The following is a 17603-nucleotide window of genomic DNA, read 5'->3' as shown; positions in this document are numbered from 1 at the left end:
GGTGCAATGGTAAAGCTTCTTCATCTGAGCCACGAGGCCCGTTATTCAAGTCCTGGATGCGTGTCATAACAACTCTGAACAGGTTGATTTAATTAACCACCCAGTCAAAACTCCTGTAGTGATATCCTGGGACTAGGGAATGATTGGCTCCTAACAACAATCACCCTTTTCCTTTGCACTTGATATGATTACAAGTAGTAGAGTTTTCCTCACAGCTCCCATCAACTTGGATTTTGATACAGCTCCTTGATGTTACATTAGCTATATGGTGCCTTGATTGCAAGTGCAGTCACTCTTACCTCACCTGAATTCAACTATTCAAAATTGGACTAACAGTGTAAAAGCAATAGCCAAGTGTAACAGGCAGAACACAAACTGCACATTAGCGAGCAAGTCACTGTCATATAAGTGCTAACTCACAGAATTGTTACGGAACAGAAAATGGCCATTTAGTTTATCACGTCACCACCTGTTACTTAAAGCTTTGTTGATGACAACTTTCTCACTTTGCTAATGATCAAGAGTGCAGGGTGGTAATCTGATCAAACTGGATTTGGTTTTCAGGGAATTAACTTGAATCTTTAGCTAGTAGCATTACCACTGCACCAAAGTCCATTATTCTTTAACACCATATATGGGTGGTCCAACTTCATGTTAATTTCTGAAGAGAGCCCTTTCTCTCAACTGATTATCCATCGAAACAGAACCAGGTGGCTTACACTTCAGAATATTTTGTTGACACCTGTTGAACAACTGGAAAGCAAGGGCGTGCCGTTTGTTCTGCATTCCAATCCAGTTTTGCAACACAAAAATCAGTATCCCGTTGACATGTCCACAAATCACCAACCTCACCCCCAAATCAAACAATAATACAGCCCAAATTGCAAGGAAAAGAGATGCTGCTGGCAAGATTCCACTGGCGGTTCATTCCTTTCAAACACCCAAATCAAACAAAAGACATGCAACAGCATTAGTTCTTCTCAACAAACTGCCAGCGAATGGCGCCTCCTTTAAGTCGAGTCCTCAACTCTCTCCCATTTTGAACTCGAAAGACGGAGCACAACTGTCGAACATAATTGAAAAGAAAGCTCTCTGATGCTTTGGATTCATGCCTGGTGTTCTGTGGTGGTATTAATCTTACCTAAACAGAGGACATTGGCCAGTAGGTCACCTCCAATCCCCGACTCTCCGCAGCCAGACACAAAATCGGGAAGTAAACCCTCCGTCCGCGCTGCCAGCCTCGCGCCACAGCACGTGCTTCCCTCGCTCGCGCCTTCATCGACTTTACCGCCCCCTCCTCACACAAAACAGGCCGCTCGTCGCCCATTGGCTCTGGACTCGGCGAAGACGGACCAACCCCTCGTCCTGTCGGCCTCACACTGCGCCGGCGCGCCGCGCGAGGTATCAAACCGATCATGTTGGAATGTACCGCACGCGGGTTTTAAATGGTGAAGCGGGAGAGCCGCGAGGAAGGACAACAGAAGGGGAGGGATATGACTCAGTGGTTAGCATTGCTGCCTCACAGAGCCAAGGACCCGGGTTCAATCCTACCCTAAGGTGACTGCATGGAGTTTACAATTCTGAGAGATTCTCTGCAATTCCCTGTCTGCGAGGATTTCCTCCGACAGCCAAAGAAAGATGTGCAGCTTCGGTGGATTGGCCATGCTAAATAGACCATTGTGTGCAAGGTAGGCCAGTCACGCAGCAAGAACGGAGGTTTACAGAGATGTAGGGAGTAGTGGGCCTGAGTGGATACCCTTCAGAGGATTGTTATGGACTCGCTGGGATACGGGGGGTGAAGGATGTGAGGGGAGTGGATATGTGGAAAAGGGAACAAATGTGAATAAGGCGGTTAAGGTGATGAAAATTAAACAAATGTAGGGGATGGGACTGAAGTGATTGAACTGGGATGAGGGTGAAAGGTTGATGGTGGGGTGGGAAATTAAGGGCTGGAAAGAAGGCGGCAGAGAAAAGTTGTTCATGATAAAACGTGCAACTTGTCTTTGGCTTCATACAAACATTTGCAGTTTAGCCACAGTGTCCAGCATCAATTACATATGATAATTAGAGCAATTTTGGTCTAAATGATGATTTTCATTCAAACATCAGAAACAAAGAGCTAAATTTCAGAGGTGAGGCAAGAATGATTGCTCCTGACGTCAAGGAGCCCTAGCAAAATGAGAATGAAGAGTGAAAAAATGCTAGATAATAAAACGTGAGGCTGGATGAACACAGCAGGCCAAGCAGCATCTCAGGAGCACAAAAGCTGACGTTTCGGGCCTAGACTCTTCATCAGAGAGGGGGATGGGGAGAGGGAACTGGAATAAATAGGAAAAGAGGGGGAGGCGGACCGAAGATGGAGAGTAACGAAGATAGGTGGAGAGAGTGTAGGTGGGGAGGTAGGGAGGGGATAGGTCAGTCCAGGGAAGACGGACAGGTCAAGGAGGTGGGATGAGGTTAGTAGGTAGATAGGGGTGCGGCTTGGGGTGGGAGGAAGGGATGGGTGAGAGGAAGAACAGGTTAGGGAGGCACAGACAGGTTGGACTGGTTTTGGGATGCAGTGGGTGGGGGGGGAAGAGCTGGGCTGGTTGTGTGGTGCAGTGGGGGGAGGGGACGAACTGGGCTGGTTTTGGGATGCAGTTGGGGAAGGGGAGATTTTGAAACTGGTGAAGTCCACATTGATACCATTAGGCTGCAGGGTTCCCAGGCGGAATATGAGTTGCTGTTCCTGCAACCTTCGGGTGGCATCATTGTGGCACTGCAGGAGGCCCACGATGGACATGTCATCTAAAGAATGGGAGGGGGAGTGGAAATGGTTTGCGACTGGGAGGTGCAGTTGTTTGTTGCGAACTGAGCGGAGGTGTTCTGCAAAGCGGTCTCCAAGCCTCCGCTTGGTTTCCCCAATGTAGAGGGAGCCACACCGGGTACAGTGGATGCAGTATACCACATTGGCAGATGTGCAGGTGAACCTCTGCTTAATGTGGAATGTCATCTTGGGGCCTGGGATAGGGGTGAGGGAGGTGGTGTGGGGGCAAGTGTAGCATTTCCTGCGGTTGCAGGGGAAGGTGCCAGGTGCGGTGGGGTTGGAGGGCAGTGTGGAGCGAACAAGGGAGTCACGGAGAGAGTGGTCTCTCCGGAAAGCAGACAGGGGTGGGGATGGAAAAATGTCTTGGGTGGTGGGGTCGGATTGTAAATGGCGGAAGTGTCGGAGGATGATGCGTTGTATCCGGAGGTTAGTAGGGTGGTGTGAGAGAATGAGGGGGATCCTCTTTGGGCGGTTGTGGCGGGGGCGGGGTGTGAGGGATGTGTTGCGGGAAATACGGGAGACGCAGTCAAGGGCGTTCTCGATCACTGTGGGGGGAAAGTTGCGGTCCTTGAAGAACTTGGACATCTGGGATGTGCGGGAGTGGAATGTCTTATTGTGGGAGCAGATGCGGCAGAGGCGGAGGAATGGGAATAGGGGATGGAATTTTTGCAGGAGGGTGGGTGGGAGGAGGTGTATTCTAGGTAGCTGTGGGAGTCGGTGGGCTTGAAATGGACATCAGTTACAAGCTGGTTGACTCCCTTGTTCGCTCCACACTGCCCTCCAACCCCACCACACCTGGCACCTTCCCCTGCAACCGCAGGAAATGCTACACTTGCCCCCACACCTCCTCCCTCACCCCTATCCCAGGCCCCAAGATGACATTCCACATTAAGCAGAGGTTCACCTGCACATCTGCCAATGTGGTATACTGCATCCACTGTACCCGGTGTGGCTCCCTCTACATTGGGGAAACCAAGCGGAGGCTTGGAGACCGCTTTGCAGAACACCTCCGCTCAGTTCGCAACAAACAACTGCACCTCCCAGTCGCAAACCATTTCCACTCCCCCTCCCATTCTTTAGATGACATGTCCATCATGGGCCTCCTGCAGTGCCACAATGATGCCACCCAAAGGTTGCAGGAACAGCAACTCATATTCCGCCTGGGAACCCTGCAGCCTAATGGTATCAATGTAGACTTCACCAGTTTCAAAATCTCCCCTTCCCCAACTGCATCCCTAAACTAGCCCAGTTCGTCTCCTCCCCCCACTGCACCACACAACCAGCCCAGCTCTTCCCCCCCCCCCACTGCATCCCAAAACCAGTCCAACCTGTCTCTGCCTCCCTAACCTGTTCTTCCTCCCACCCCAAGCTGCACCCCTATCTACCTACTAACCTCATCCCACCTCCTTGACCTGTCCGTCTTCCCTGGACTGACCTATCCCCTCCCTACCTCCCCACCTATACTCTCTCCACCTATCTTCTTTACTCTCCATCTTCGGTCCGCCTCCCCCTCTCTCCCTATTTATTCCAGTTCCCTCTCCCCATCCCCCTCTCTGAAGAAGGGTCTAGGCCCGAAACGTCAGCTTTTGTGCTCCTGAGATGCTGCTTGGCCTGCTGTGTTCATCCAGCCTCACATTTTATTATCTTGGATTCTCCAGCATCTGCAGTTCCCATTATCTCTGATACTATTATCAGTGAAAAATTGCTGCTGGTTGAACTCATAGCTGCTACAAAGGAAGATCGTTGAGGTCAGTCATCTCAGCTGGTACCGTGGTTTCAATAATCTTGCTTCTATCAAAAGATCAGAAGTGGCAATATTCACTGATGATTGTATAAAGAACAGCACCAATCCTCAGTTACTAAAGAAGTCTATGTTCAAATGCAAAATGATGGGACAATATCCAGGGCTGACAAAGTGGCAAATAACATCTGTGCCATGACTACTATCAACATCCTAGGGGTTCCCATCAACAAGAACCTGAAATGGACTTGTCATAATATTGCTGGTCACAGCGACTACAAGAACAGGGGTTAGACTTTAGGGGCTGTGTAGCAAGTAAATGACCACCGACTTCCCAAACCCTGTACATCATTAACAAGGCATACATCGGGAGTATGATGGAATAGTCTCCCGTGTGTCTGAATGAGTGCAGCTCTAACAACTCTCAAGACGCTTAATACCACTCACGACAAAACAACCTACGTCATCGGCACCATATCCACAAACATTCACTCCATTACCAACACACAGTAACAGCAATATTTACGATCTACAAGATGTGTGCACGAAGTTCACCAAGGCTCTTTAGACAACACTTTTCAAACTCAAGAACACTACAATCTGGCAGGGCAACAGATGCAGACACATAGAAACATCTCTACCTGCAAAGTTCCTCTCCATGTTCCTCATCATTCTGACTTGGAAATATATTGCTGCAGGGTTGGTATCCTGGAACTACCTCAACAATGACATATGTACCTACATCAAATGGACAGCAACATTCAAGAAGGCAGCTCACTGTGATTTTCAAGGGCAACTGGGATGGACAGGAAATGATGGCCCAGTCAGTGATGCCAACATCCCATGAATGAACAATAATAAAATGAACTGAAAACTCATGGATACTCTGCTATTGATATAAGACTGATTTACATCATTTTTCCAACATTTTGAGTTGAAGGGATGGAGAATTTTCAGCTCTAAATAAGATTCCTATTTGCATCTGAAGGGTATTTAATCTTGGGCTTACAGTAGAAAGTAACATGCACAGCTCAAGGTTAGAGAGAGAATGAATGTTTGTGGATGGGGTGCTGATCAGGCAGGCTGTTTTGTTCTGGAAGATGGCAAGCTTCTGAAGTAGCTTGGCGCTACATTCATCTAGGAAAGTGTACACTCCTGCTTTGGGGAACGGGAAGGTAATTTTCTTTGTCTTGCAGTTATAGTAACTCATTAATGTGACCAGTTCACTTTCTGGTCAGCAGTGATTCTCAGTAATTTAACGTGGAGAGAATCACTGACATAACGCAAAGCTGGTTAGACACTTGTGATGGAGATAGTCATTGTCATTGGGTCAGTCAGGCAATGAACATTCACACCATACAAGCTTGGATGCACTAACTCACCAAGTCTCCATCAACAGCACTTTTCAAACTCCCAAGTTTCATGTCTAGAAGGACAAAGGCAAGAGACATGGAAAAAACAGCTGCATGTTCCAATCCAAGCCATTCACCACACTGACTTAAATATAGATTGCTGGTGCGTCAACATCCTGGAATTCTTTACCTAACAAGATTATAGGTATCCCTGCATCCCAAGGACTTTTAAGAAGGAAAGTCACCACCTTTTTCTCAAGGGCAATTGGGGATGGGCAACAAGTGTTTGGCTGCTCAGCAGTGAACACATTCTGTGAACTAACATGAAAAAATACTTCTGGTTTCCTGCAGGCAGGTATGAACTTCTTTGTTATCTGACAAATTGCAACTATAATTGAACACTCAGCAATCATCAGCAAGCCGATGACAGTTGTATCAAACATGTTGCCCTGAAGAACTTGTGTAGCAAATGTTCTGGGTCTGGATGATGGATTTCCAAAGAACAGAACCATCTCCATCTGTGCTAAGCAGGATTCTGGTTGCTGGATGCCCCAAGAAAGTGAATTTAAAATGATATTTCTTGGGCTAAGAGGAACAGGAGTTCTGCTGCTCCAGACTATACAGGCTTTCTGCCCAAATGAATTCCCTTTATGCTGCGTTCTGCGCCAATCTCCTCTCTCTTCCCCCCCCTCCAAGCCCAATGACAGTGCCAGTCGTATTGTGACAGGTTACAGCAGGATGCCTATTTGACACTTGCAGATCAACAGCTCCAGTTGGTTGAGGTCCCAGCCTCAAAATGATTCCAATACTTTTTCTCCCAATATACGTTTATTTTCCACCCAAAGCTCAGAATTTATCCCTACCCCTACTATCAAGACCCAACACATATACTCCGGTCTTATGTAGAATTTTGGAGTACTTGAAATTCAGAAGAATTTCAGGGTTAAAATAAGGAATTCTCCAAAAAACATCTTGCCCAACGGGTAACAAGAGGGCAAGACTTGCTACCAGATGGAACGGTGAAGGCTTCTACCTGGTGAATAGTATAGCATATTTAAAAGGTACAGGAGGAAGTTAAAAATTGCTGACTGAGTTCGATGAAGCAAGTGGCAAGCAGAGGGTGGGGTGTTAGAAGCTACATAAAAGTTAAAGGCTTTTGACCTCTAAAATATAGCAAACCAGAAATATCTAATAAAGTCAGGGATCATAATTATGAATTAGTGAACAGAACTGTTAGACTACACAAGTTAAAACTGTTAAGTATTTTCAGAATGAACTGGGTCAAAATCCTAGTGCTCCCTCCTGAACAGCATCTTGAGAGTACCACAGACTACAGCAGTTCAAGAAGACAGCTCACTGTTACCTTCTCAAGGGCAGCTAAAGACAGGCAATAAATGCCGGCCTGGCCAGTGATGCCCACATCCCATGACTGAATTTTAAAACATGTGGCAGGTTAATTGCTCACACTTCGGACAAGGAAACTAACCATGGCATTTTTGTCTGATGAGACAAAGGTTTCACTCAGTGTTATTCTACACCCTTTGTTGAGAATCTCTTCAGTAATGAGCAAAAGGCAGCCTGACATCTTTCAAGACACTTTAATGTATGAAAATTCTTCTGGCAGCAAAGGCTAATAGGTCTGTGACACACATTAGTCATCTTTGAGAGCATGTACATGGTTGCTGATTCACATTCTCTCCTGAGGCCTAGCTGGTAGCCTCGACCTCTATTGTTAAGAGCTCCAATTGCAGGAAGCATGATAAAGGCTGTGTTTTCCTTTTTCTTGTGCTTCACGTTACCTTCTCACATGCTTGCCAAAACCAGACCTTGGAGAACGGTACAGCCATTCTGCTAAAGCCCTGAGAAGCTTTCTACCTTTGGCTGTTTCAGGTCCGCATTAAAATCAACACATGCAGAGAAGTTGAGCTCTCAAAATTGAAATCTATTAATTTGCTTCTCTCAGAATGACGATACTAATAGTATTAAGTGTCCTGGTTTGGTATTTATCCGCCAAGAAACAGATACAAACAACGTTAATAATCACATATTTGGAAAGAGCTAGGGAACAAGATGAATTGAATAAATCAGACAGCCAGTACAAAAATGATGGGCCAAAATAGTCTTTTGCATTGTATGTCTCTATAAAGAGGACACAAGCATCCAGGATTCAGAAGGCAAATTGTCACAGCTAAGGATGGATGGATATCCCTCCTTTAGAACATACTACTCAAACACTTATTTATGATTGAAACTGCAAGCTATATTTTGACTAATTTAGTTGTCGGTTAACTTAAAACAGGTTTAGTTGTCTATTTAGATGAGAAGCAGAGAAAATTTTCTTTATGAATGCATCATTCTGTCAGTATTTCTAAATGATTTGGGTATGAACACAAGAGATATGGTAAGTAAGTTTGCAGATGACACCAAAATCAGAGGTACAGTGGACAGCAAAGGTTACCTCAGAGTACAATGTGATCTTGAGCAGATGGGCTGATGGGCCGAGAAGTGGCAGATGGAGTTTAATCTACATAAATGTGAGGTGCTGCCTTTCTTTTAGAAAGGCAAATCAGGCAGGACTGATACACTTAATGGGAAGGTCCTGCGAAGTGTTGCTGAACGAAGAGACATTGCAATGCAGGTTCATAGTTCCTTGCAAGTGGAGTCACACATATATAGGACAGTGAAGGCAGCATTTGGTACGCTTGACTTTATTAGACAGTGCAGTAAGTATAGGAGCTGGGATGTCATGTTGCAGCTGAAAAGGACATTGGTTAGGCCACTTGTGGAATACTGTTTGCAATTCCAGTCACCTTGCCATAGAAAGGATGTTGTGAAATTTGAGAGGGTTCAGAAAAAAACTGACAAGAATGTTGCCAGATTTAAACTATAGGGAGAGACTAAATAGGCTGGGGCTATTTTCCCCAGAGCATCAAAAGCTGACGGGTGACCTTATAGAGGTTTATAAAATCATGAGGGGCATGGAAAGGATAAAAATGACAAGGTCTTTTCCCTGGGCTAGGAGAGTACAAAACTAGAGAGTATAGGTTTTAAGGTGGGAGGAGAAAGATTTAAAAGGAACCCAAGGGTCAACATTTTCATGCAGAAGGTGGTGCGTGTATAGAACGAGCTGCCAGAGGAAAGAGGCTGGTACAATTATAACATTTAAAAGGCATCTGGATAGGTAAATGAATAGGAAGGGTTTAGATGCTGGCAAATAGACTTATCAAGGATAGCGGGTCAGCACGGATGAGTTGAACCAAAGTTGTTTCCATGCTGTACATCTTAATGACACCATTATTTTGATCGAGTCTACACACGTTTCACAACAATGCTGACAGCAAAATTGGCAACAATGCACATTCACAAATTGTCATGCTTTGGGAAGTGGGCACCTTAAAATTCTTCCAGCGATGATTGCTTATCTTGTTTCAAGTTTAACTCTTTCTATCACAACTGGGAGGTGAATGCTCATTTAATTCTTGTATCACTACCTCATTATCTTTGTCCCACATAAATAGCCATTTTCTTGATCCTGAAATTCTATCTATATTGACTGCCACAAGCTGCAACTCAGCTTCCTATGGATGGAAAAGCATCAGCTTGCTTTTTAAAAAGCATGAAAATATTTCAACAAACAAACAAAAAGAAAAAACTGAGCAACAATTTTCTCTACAGAAATACAAGGAAGACTGAAGTATTATCTTTGATCACTAGCTGCCTTGCTACTAGCTCCATTCTTATTTGGAACAGAAGAGACTAATAAAAAAGTGATGGCTTTCACACTGTAGAAAAAGGACATTCCATTCCATTCCACTCCACTTCACTCGCTCTTTCCCACAAAGCTCAGTGGGATGGTGAGGTCTGAGGAGAATGCAGATATGTTTCAATGTGATTTGGACAACTTGCTTGTGTGGCCAAAAGCCGAGCAGATGAAATACAACGTAGTAAATACTAATTTTAAACAAGAACAGCAATAAAAATTTAACAATGGGATTTTGGATATATCAGAAAATTGCCTGATTTACGGAAAGGCCCTATTTCAACAGCACCTTCACATTCTGGCAATGCTTTATAAACAAAACTATTTTTGTAAATGGACACTGCAATATTGGAAAAGCAGGGTTTTCACAAGTAGCAGCTAAGTGACAGAGGCAGGTCATATTTTTGGTGGTGTTGACTGAAGGAGAAATACTTGCACTGAAAAATGAAACTACATCATGAAATAACCACCAGATGGCATTTGTGTGCTAAAAAAAGGAACTTAAGGTTACTATTCATATGTGTGATCTAACAATCACCTGCCAGTGAGACAGAGAGCGCAAGGGAGACAAAGTAATTGTATAACCAGAAAACTGTTTATGTTCACCTTAATTGCATCACCCAATATCGTCCTCGCCTGCTTCAAACCAGTTGCTGAAAGTCTTGTCCACATCGTCCCTTGTTCTTGGACTGTGACCCCTAATTCTGGACTTTGACAACATCAGGAACATTTTTCCCACGTCCAGGCTGTCCATTCTCATCAGGATTTTATATGTTTCTATTAGATCCCTCCTCATTCTTCTAAATACCAGGGAGTACTAGCCCAGTTGATCCAGTCTTCCCTTCTATGTCAGTCCTGCCATCCCGGAAATCGGTTTGTTGAACCTCCACTGGACTACCTCAATAACAGGAATGTCCTTCCTCAGACTAGAAGGCCAAAACTGCACACAGTACTCAAGGTGTGGCTTCACCAAGGCCCTGTATAATTGCAGCAAGACATCCCTACTCCTGTACTCGAATGATCTCACTATGAAGGCCAGCATTATTAGCTTTCCTCACCACCTGCTGCACTTGCAGGCCTACCTTCAGCGACTGTTGCACCATGACATTCAGATGCACTTCACCTTTTCCTGAACTGCCACCATTCAGATAATAATCCATTTTCCTGTTTTTGTGACCAAAGCAGATAATTCTGACTTCTATCCATAGAAGCAGAGTCTGAGATCCAGGCCTGCTGGGTTTTTCAACAATTTTTGGTGTGTAGGAGTATTCTACCATAGTTCTGATTTGCAATTTGTAGGTGGAGGAGTCAGGTGGTGAGTTACTTATCAGAATTCTAAATCTGCGACTTATAAAGCTAACCACAAATATATATGGCTGGCCCATCTTGAATATGGCCTAGATCTTGCTTTTTGCAGACATCAATTGTTTCGGTATCTGAGTTAAAATGATAATGAAATCACACATCTCCACTCAGAGGACAAATCTGCTAAAAGATGGCTGGATCTAGAATGCTTTGCAAAGTAGCATATTCTGAGGCTAAGACAGTCAAACCCCAGCAATTAAAACTATTTCCGTATAGGTAAAGGATGAAAACAGAATATCCAAAAGATCTCTGACTTAATATTACCCCTATTTTTCTCTCTTCAAATGGATACTACCAAACCTGCTGACCTTCAACATCTTTCGTTGAAGAATAGGATTGGATGCAAAAATACCCAAACTGTAGGATTTCTGGATGTCAAGTTCATGCAGTGTAGAACATGGGAGGGCTGGCCTGGCATAGATTGAAAGTGCAGGTAACAAAACCAAGGATGACAGTTTTGCCCCACCTTATCATGGATGATGATGGGATAGTGTAGGGGGATGGGCTTAGATTAGATCACAGGTCGGCGCAACACTGGGGGCCGAAGGGCCTGTTCTGCGTTGTATTGTTCTATGTTCTATCTCCTTATGTCAAAGTCAGAGCAGGTTTCAGTGATGGTATGGATGTGGTTGAATGGTCTGGTTCACCTTAACAACAGATTTATGAACCAAAATGTATTAAATCCACAAAAGTATCTTGACGTTTACATTCTGGATAAAGACTTTGCAAATACTGGCATAATAGTGGACAGTGCACAGATATCATGACTTACTTGGCTAGCACACTGGGAATCAAGCCCCAGTATTCATCGCCACAAAAGCTAAAAATTAAAAAAAAAGTTCTCCAATTTACCAGATTTTCTGACCCAAACTGAGAGAAAGCATGAACAAGAATCAATATTTTTTTATAAGAAATTAGAATCTAGCTATGGGTAAACAGTTATCAACCATCAGTATATAATTCTAATAAAAACTTTAATCCGCTATAAACTCCCTCTTACAGAAACACACTGGGCAAAATAAGGTATTGGCAGATAGTAGGAACTGCTGATGCTGGAGAATCTGAGATAACACGGTGTGAAGCCGGATGAGCACAGCAGGCCAGCAGTATCATAGCAGCAGGAAAGTTGACATTTTGGGCTGAGACCCTTCTTCTGAACTACAGTCTCGACCCGGAATGTCAACTCTCCACTGCTCTGATGTTGCTTGCCCTGCTGTGTTCATCCAGCTTCCCACTGTGTTATAAGGTATTGGCAGATTGTTTAGTCATCTTTATTTCCATTTAGTGTTGAGATAATCCTCATGACTTCTGCTGACCATCACTTGGCTTCAGCTGCTTTTTTCCAGCTGCTCTCTCTGCTTAGTGAGAGGCACAAGGAGGCTGGTCCGTTATGTCTCTGACTTATCAGTTTAAAATCACAGCTTGCAACAACCGCTGCAGGCAAGGTAAACAGGTTTTTTTTCAGGTTTGTAGGAGTTTTGACTGCAGAAAACAGAGACCACTCTCCAGTGTGGGAAGAAGTGCACACCTACCTCTCTCTTTGTTTCCAGCTCCTAGCTGTACAGTTACCCAGCCCCACAGTTGTTGTTGGGCAAGAAGTTTCAGTTGTTGATAAGTCCATATGCTAATTAACTTCTTGTTACCAGCACAAGCTGTATCAGTACATTCTGTTGGCTTCAGATAGTCTGCAACTCAAACTACAGTTACTGCTAATCCAAACGGTTTTTACATGATACCTGCATTGGGTTTCAGGATACCAGCTTTTCAAACAGCAGCTACCCTTTCAAGTATGGTTTGTAAAACATTTCAGTCTCATTTTTATAAACACAAAATTAAAAGACTTTGCCCTTCGGCAGGATATAAACAATTGAAAACAATCGAAGCAGGTTTAACACCAATCAGAAATGACTAGCATTTATTAGAATGAGCTCAATTTAGTATTTACTAAAACTGACTTCAACATGAGACTCCAGATTCTGCTTGAGCATTGGAACAAAAACTGCTAGAACTAGTGAACTATGATTTCCAACATCCACCATATTTTGGTTTAATTTCAGTGATTTAGGAACAAATACTGATCATATTGGTAGTTAACATTCCGAAATACAAATTATCTATACTTCATTTTGAAAAGATCTTTTATCTCTTGTCCCTTTATCAATACTTGTCCTGCCTTTAAGTGAATTTATAATTAAAATTCAGTTCCTTTCTCTCCACCTAAGGTAGATTAGATTGTAATTCTTTCATTTCTTATCCATTTTTCTCTCGCCAGTTAACTCCCCTCAAATGTAAACAGTACAGTTAGTTAGTTCATTCACCAAATACATTACTTGGGCAAGAATAATTGCATCCACTACCTGCAAATTAAATGGTTAGTTCATTGCAATGGAATCTGTTAGATTAAGAGTTTGTAAATTTTTCTATTGCACTGCCCCACATTAGGTAAGAGGACAACAAAAAATTTGTGGAAGTCTTGGAACATCTGGGATAAAAAACATTTGGCTTCTTTCATTCTCAGAAATAAAACTCTACACATTTTTCACATCGGAATGAGGGTGACTGAGAACATTACAATTTTAAAAAGAAATATTAAACATTTAAAAAATGTTACAATCCCAAATCAAGTTAGAGAAGACACACAAGTATTGAATATAAAAAAAGAATTCTGCTTAAACAGACTTGTGTTTGATTTAGAAATAGTGACATGACAGCAAGTTAAGAGGGAGAAAAATGACTTTGTATTTAGAATCCAGTGAATAGATCATAAAATACAACTGTTACCAGTTTCACACTGCATTGACTCTAATGCTTTGATGCTTTCTCTCAAATAATCAAAACTGGACACAATACTCGAGGTGAAATCTGACCACAGTCTATAAAATTTGATCTCTATCTACTCTTACTGTGATCTTCAAGTACAAGATCCCCCAACTTAGTCAATTTCTGCTTTGTGTTTTTTGAACATCTTTAGTTTTGAGTTTGTTAAGATCTCTGGTTATTCACATATTCGTCATCTATTTTTCCCTCCAAGTGTAGCAATTTAAACTAGCCCATACTTAATTTCATGTGCCATTGATCTATTTACATCACTTATTATGATCTCTCAGATTTTTCAGCCACTTCTCATTTGTCATCTGTAATCAGATCACTTGAATACAGTTCTGAATCCAGAGCACTGATGCAAATTAGAAACAGCAATAAATGAAGTATGCAGCATAGATGGCCGCCTTTCAGCCCATTATAAAGTGGCATTGAATGGAGGAATTACATTCCATACTTGCTTCCCTACTTTAATCCACTTCCTCTACCAATTTATTCACTATTTCCTACACTTCAGTAAAGTTCTTATTCGTTCACAGGGCTTACTCTGAATCATCAGAGTTCAACTGTTGACCTTTTATACTCAAGTATCAAAAGCCTTTCAGAAGTTCTAGATACTCCATTTTGTAATGGTGTTGATTGTTGAAACTTGTTTCAAATTGAGTAAGTTGGACAGTAACTTCCTTTTCTGAATTCATTGATGGTTACTGATTACTAATACACATTTTCATGTTACTCTCAATTCTTGCATTCCATGGAAAATAATGGATTTGCTCAGGACTAATGGGCTTTAAAAAGGTGGCTGGCCCCTTTTGTCATCCATTTGGAATACACATAGCTATACCAACCAGTTTTCAAATTCATGACACCTTCCAGCATCCAACAACTGCCACAATCATACCTCATTGCACAGTGGCAGTCATTCATTGTTAGGGACTTTAGGTTCAAGCCTAATTTCAATGCAGGTTATCCAAAAATTCCACTCTGTTTAAAACAAAGTCTTGATTCTTACTTGGGCTATCGTGAAGCAAGGGTGTGTTGCCCTTTTCCGAATTCTTATTACACATTTATAGTTAATTTCCATCTTTTGTGTTTAGCCATGAGATTCCTGCATTGTGGCAAGACAAAATTATAAACTTGAATGTCGTGCTATTTTCAATATTTATAAAGTTACTCAAGCTCACGTTATTCATCTGCCATATTACCACCTGTTTATTCCGGTTTCAAGTTTATACATTCTTTCAAGGTCTGTATCAATATTTCCTTATTGGTTGCCTTAGCTTTTTTTAAAAAAGTGATATCCACTGCCTCCTCAAATCCACTTTGCAGATTTCGTTGTTCTCTCAATAATGAGGTCTCTTGTCTATCGTAGAACATAGAACTGTACAGTACAGGAATTGGCCTATTGGCCATGTTGTTGTGTCAAACCAGGTACCAAATTAAACTAACCCCTTCTGACTGCCATGGTCCATATCCTTTCATTTTTTGCATATTCATAGACATCAATTTAGCATGGCCAATCGACCTCGCCTGCACATCTTTGGACTGTGGGAGGAAACCCACACAGACACGGAAAGAATGTGCAAACTCCACAAAATCGTCGCCCAAGAGTGGAATTGAACCTGGGTCCCTGGCACTGTGATGCAGCAGTGCCAATCACTGAGCCACCGTGCCACCCAGCCACCCAAATTTCAATTCTGGGAAAAAAGTTCTGACCATCAACCCTATGCATCTCATAATTTATAGACTTCTATGTTGTTATGTGAATCCTCCACCTTGCGAAAATATTGAAATGGTACTAGACATTACAGATGTTCTAAAACTAAATAATCCACTTGTTTGAATTGAATGCATTTACTGCTTTGTGGAAAACTAATACTGTTCCTTCCCCATTTCCGTCACAGTGTTGCAACTTTATGAATAGTTATTCTTATTTTTGCATTTGTACCTTGTCTCTGCTAAAGACAGCTTGAATCATTTCATATTTAGCACAAAATCAATAATAAACAACCTTTTTAAGGGGGGTGGTTAGCTCGGTTGGCTGACTTATGACAGCAACTTTGGTTCAATTCCCACACTGACTGAAGTCACCATGAAGTTTCATCCATTCAACCTTGTCCCTTGCCTGAGGTATGGTGACCTTCAGATTAAATCACCAGTCATATTTCCTTCTCTGAAAAAGCAGCCCTACAGTTCTGAGGCTACGGCAACTTCACCTTTATCTGCATTTCCACTGCCATTTTCTTTTACCAATTAAGGTTTAGCACAATTTCATGAACTGAGAGGTTACATCAAACAGCAAAGATTGAACAAGTTCTTTTCTTTGGAAAAGCTGAGGGATAAATCTGGCAGATGCTCTTTAAGACAACAAAAGTGTTCCAGTGAGATGGCAGTGGAGTAACGCTTCTGAGCACACGGCTTGTCTGCTAGTCTTTTTGCTTCTTTCCTCTTATCCAGTCTTTTCTTTTTTTTCTTACTTACCTCAAGAAGCTCAGTTGCAGCAATAGTATCGGTGGCAGCGAGTGGGCCCAGCAACGCAGACTCATGGCAGCAGCATCAGAAGCTATTTTGATTTCGTGGCTGCTTTTGCATCGTCAAGCTGGTCCTAGCACTGAATCATGAATGCTGCAATGGAGAAGAGTTTGGGTTCCTGGTAGCATCTGCATCTGGCACTGATTCATGGAGGCAGAAGTGGTGAGTTTGACCCTAGTACAAGAGCAGGCAGCATCAGCAGTGGCTGCTTAGTTGAGTTTGGGCCGGCGTGATAGCTGGTGGCATCTGCATTAGCGAGGTCCATCAAGGGCATTGGTGGAGGCAAGATGGGGCTGAAGAGTGACAATTTTCATTCCAGCAGTGGCACAGCAAAGGGTACTTATGCCTGGCCGTCAGTCCCATGACAGAGCACTTAACATGAATGACATGTAAACAGAACCACTTTTTCTTTATTTCTTCATTTTTCTGCCTTTATATTCTATGTTTCGGTTTAGTTTTCTGTGTTTTAAGGTAGTGCCAGAGAGCAGCAACTCTGAAGAATCTTTTCACTGTATTTTGAAACAAGATTCACATGACAATAAATAAATCAAATCAGATAACAGGTGTGACAAGTAACGTCAGTTGGGAATAGGGGAGGAATGCTGTCCAAAATAAACTGTAAATACAAAGATAGTTATTAATAAATCCAATAGGAAATTCAGAAGAAACTTTAAGCAAAGAATAGTTAAGATGTGGAAGCTGCTGCTATGCACAGCAATTTAGGCATGAAGCATAAAATGGACTTAATGGGAAACACAAGTACGAAAATGGGCGTAAGTGAGTCCGAGCACAAGGCAGGCAATTAGCACATCATGCTCGTGCTGGTTATTTGAAAGAAATACGCAATTCATTCCAGTCCTAGATTCCTACTTTCTGGCCTGGTAGTGTTTTCTCCAGGTACCCACCCACTCATCTCTGGCAATAGATTCTCCCAAATCCACCTTATTCCAAACCCCAAATAAACTTTGGACACCAGTATTAAATATTCTTTTAACCATCTTTGGCCCAAAAAAAAACAGAACTGAGGTGGCCAGTACTTAACAATATTTCAGTTACTCTTTTTCAAAAAGGATTAAAAGTCTAGCATAACAGAATTTTACAGCACAGAAAGGAAGGTGGTGAGAGGGCTCAAATATGGATCATACACAATAGCTGGTCCCATATAGCCTGTTTTTACAATGTACAATTTAATTTTTAAAACATACTACTGGATTGTCAACTTCTACG

General features: G+C 42.6%; 1 protein-coding gene across 1 annotated transcript in view; it reads left to right on the top strand.

Annotated features, from left to right (window-relative positions):
* Nucleotides 1-16372, top strand: part of trmt61b (tRNA methyltransferase 61B) — a 79973-nt gene extending 63601 nt beyond the window's left edge. The window contains exon 7 of the mRNA XM_048531872.2: nucleotides 16332-16372. Coding sequence (XP_048387829.1) covers nucleotides 16332-16351 — 20 coding nt within the window. The 3' untranslated portion in view covers nucleotides 16352-16372. The remainder of the gene's footprint in view (nucleotides 1-16331) is intronic.
* The last annotated feature ends 1231 nt before the right edge of the window (nucleotides 16373-17603 follow it).

Source organism: Stegostoma tigrinum, chromosome 4 (assembly GCF_030684315.1).
Source record: "Stegostoma tigrinum isolate sSteTig4 chromosome 4, sSteTig4.hap1, whole genome shotgun sequence".
Classification (NCBI taxonomy): Eukaryota; Metazoa; Chordata; class Chondrichthyes; order Orectolobiformes; family Stegostomatidae; genus Stegostoma; species Stegostoma tigrinum.
The sequence above is the reverse complement of the archived record's forward strand: the minus strand, read 5'-3'. Positions and strand labels throughout refer to the sequence as shown.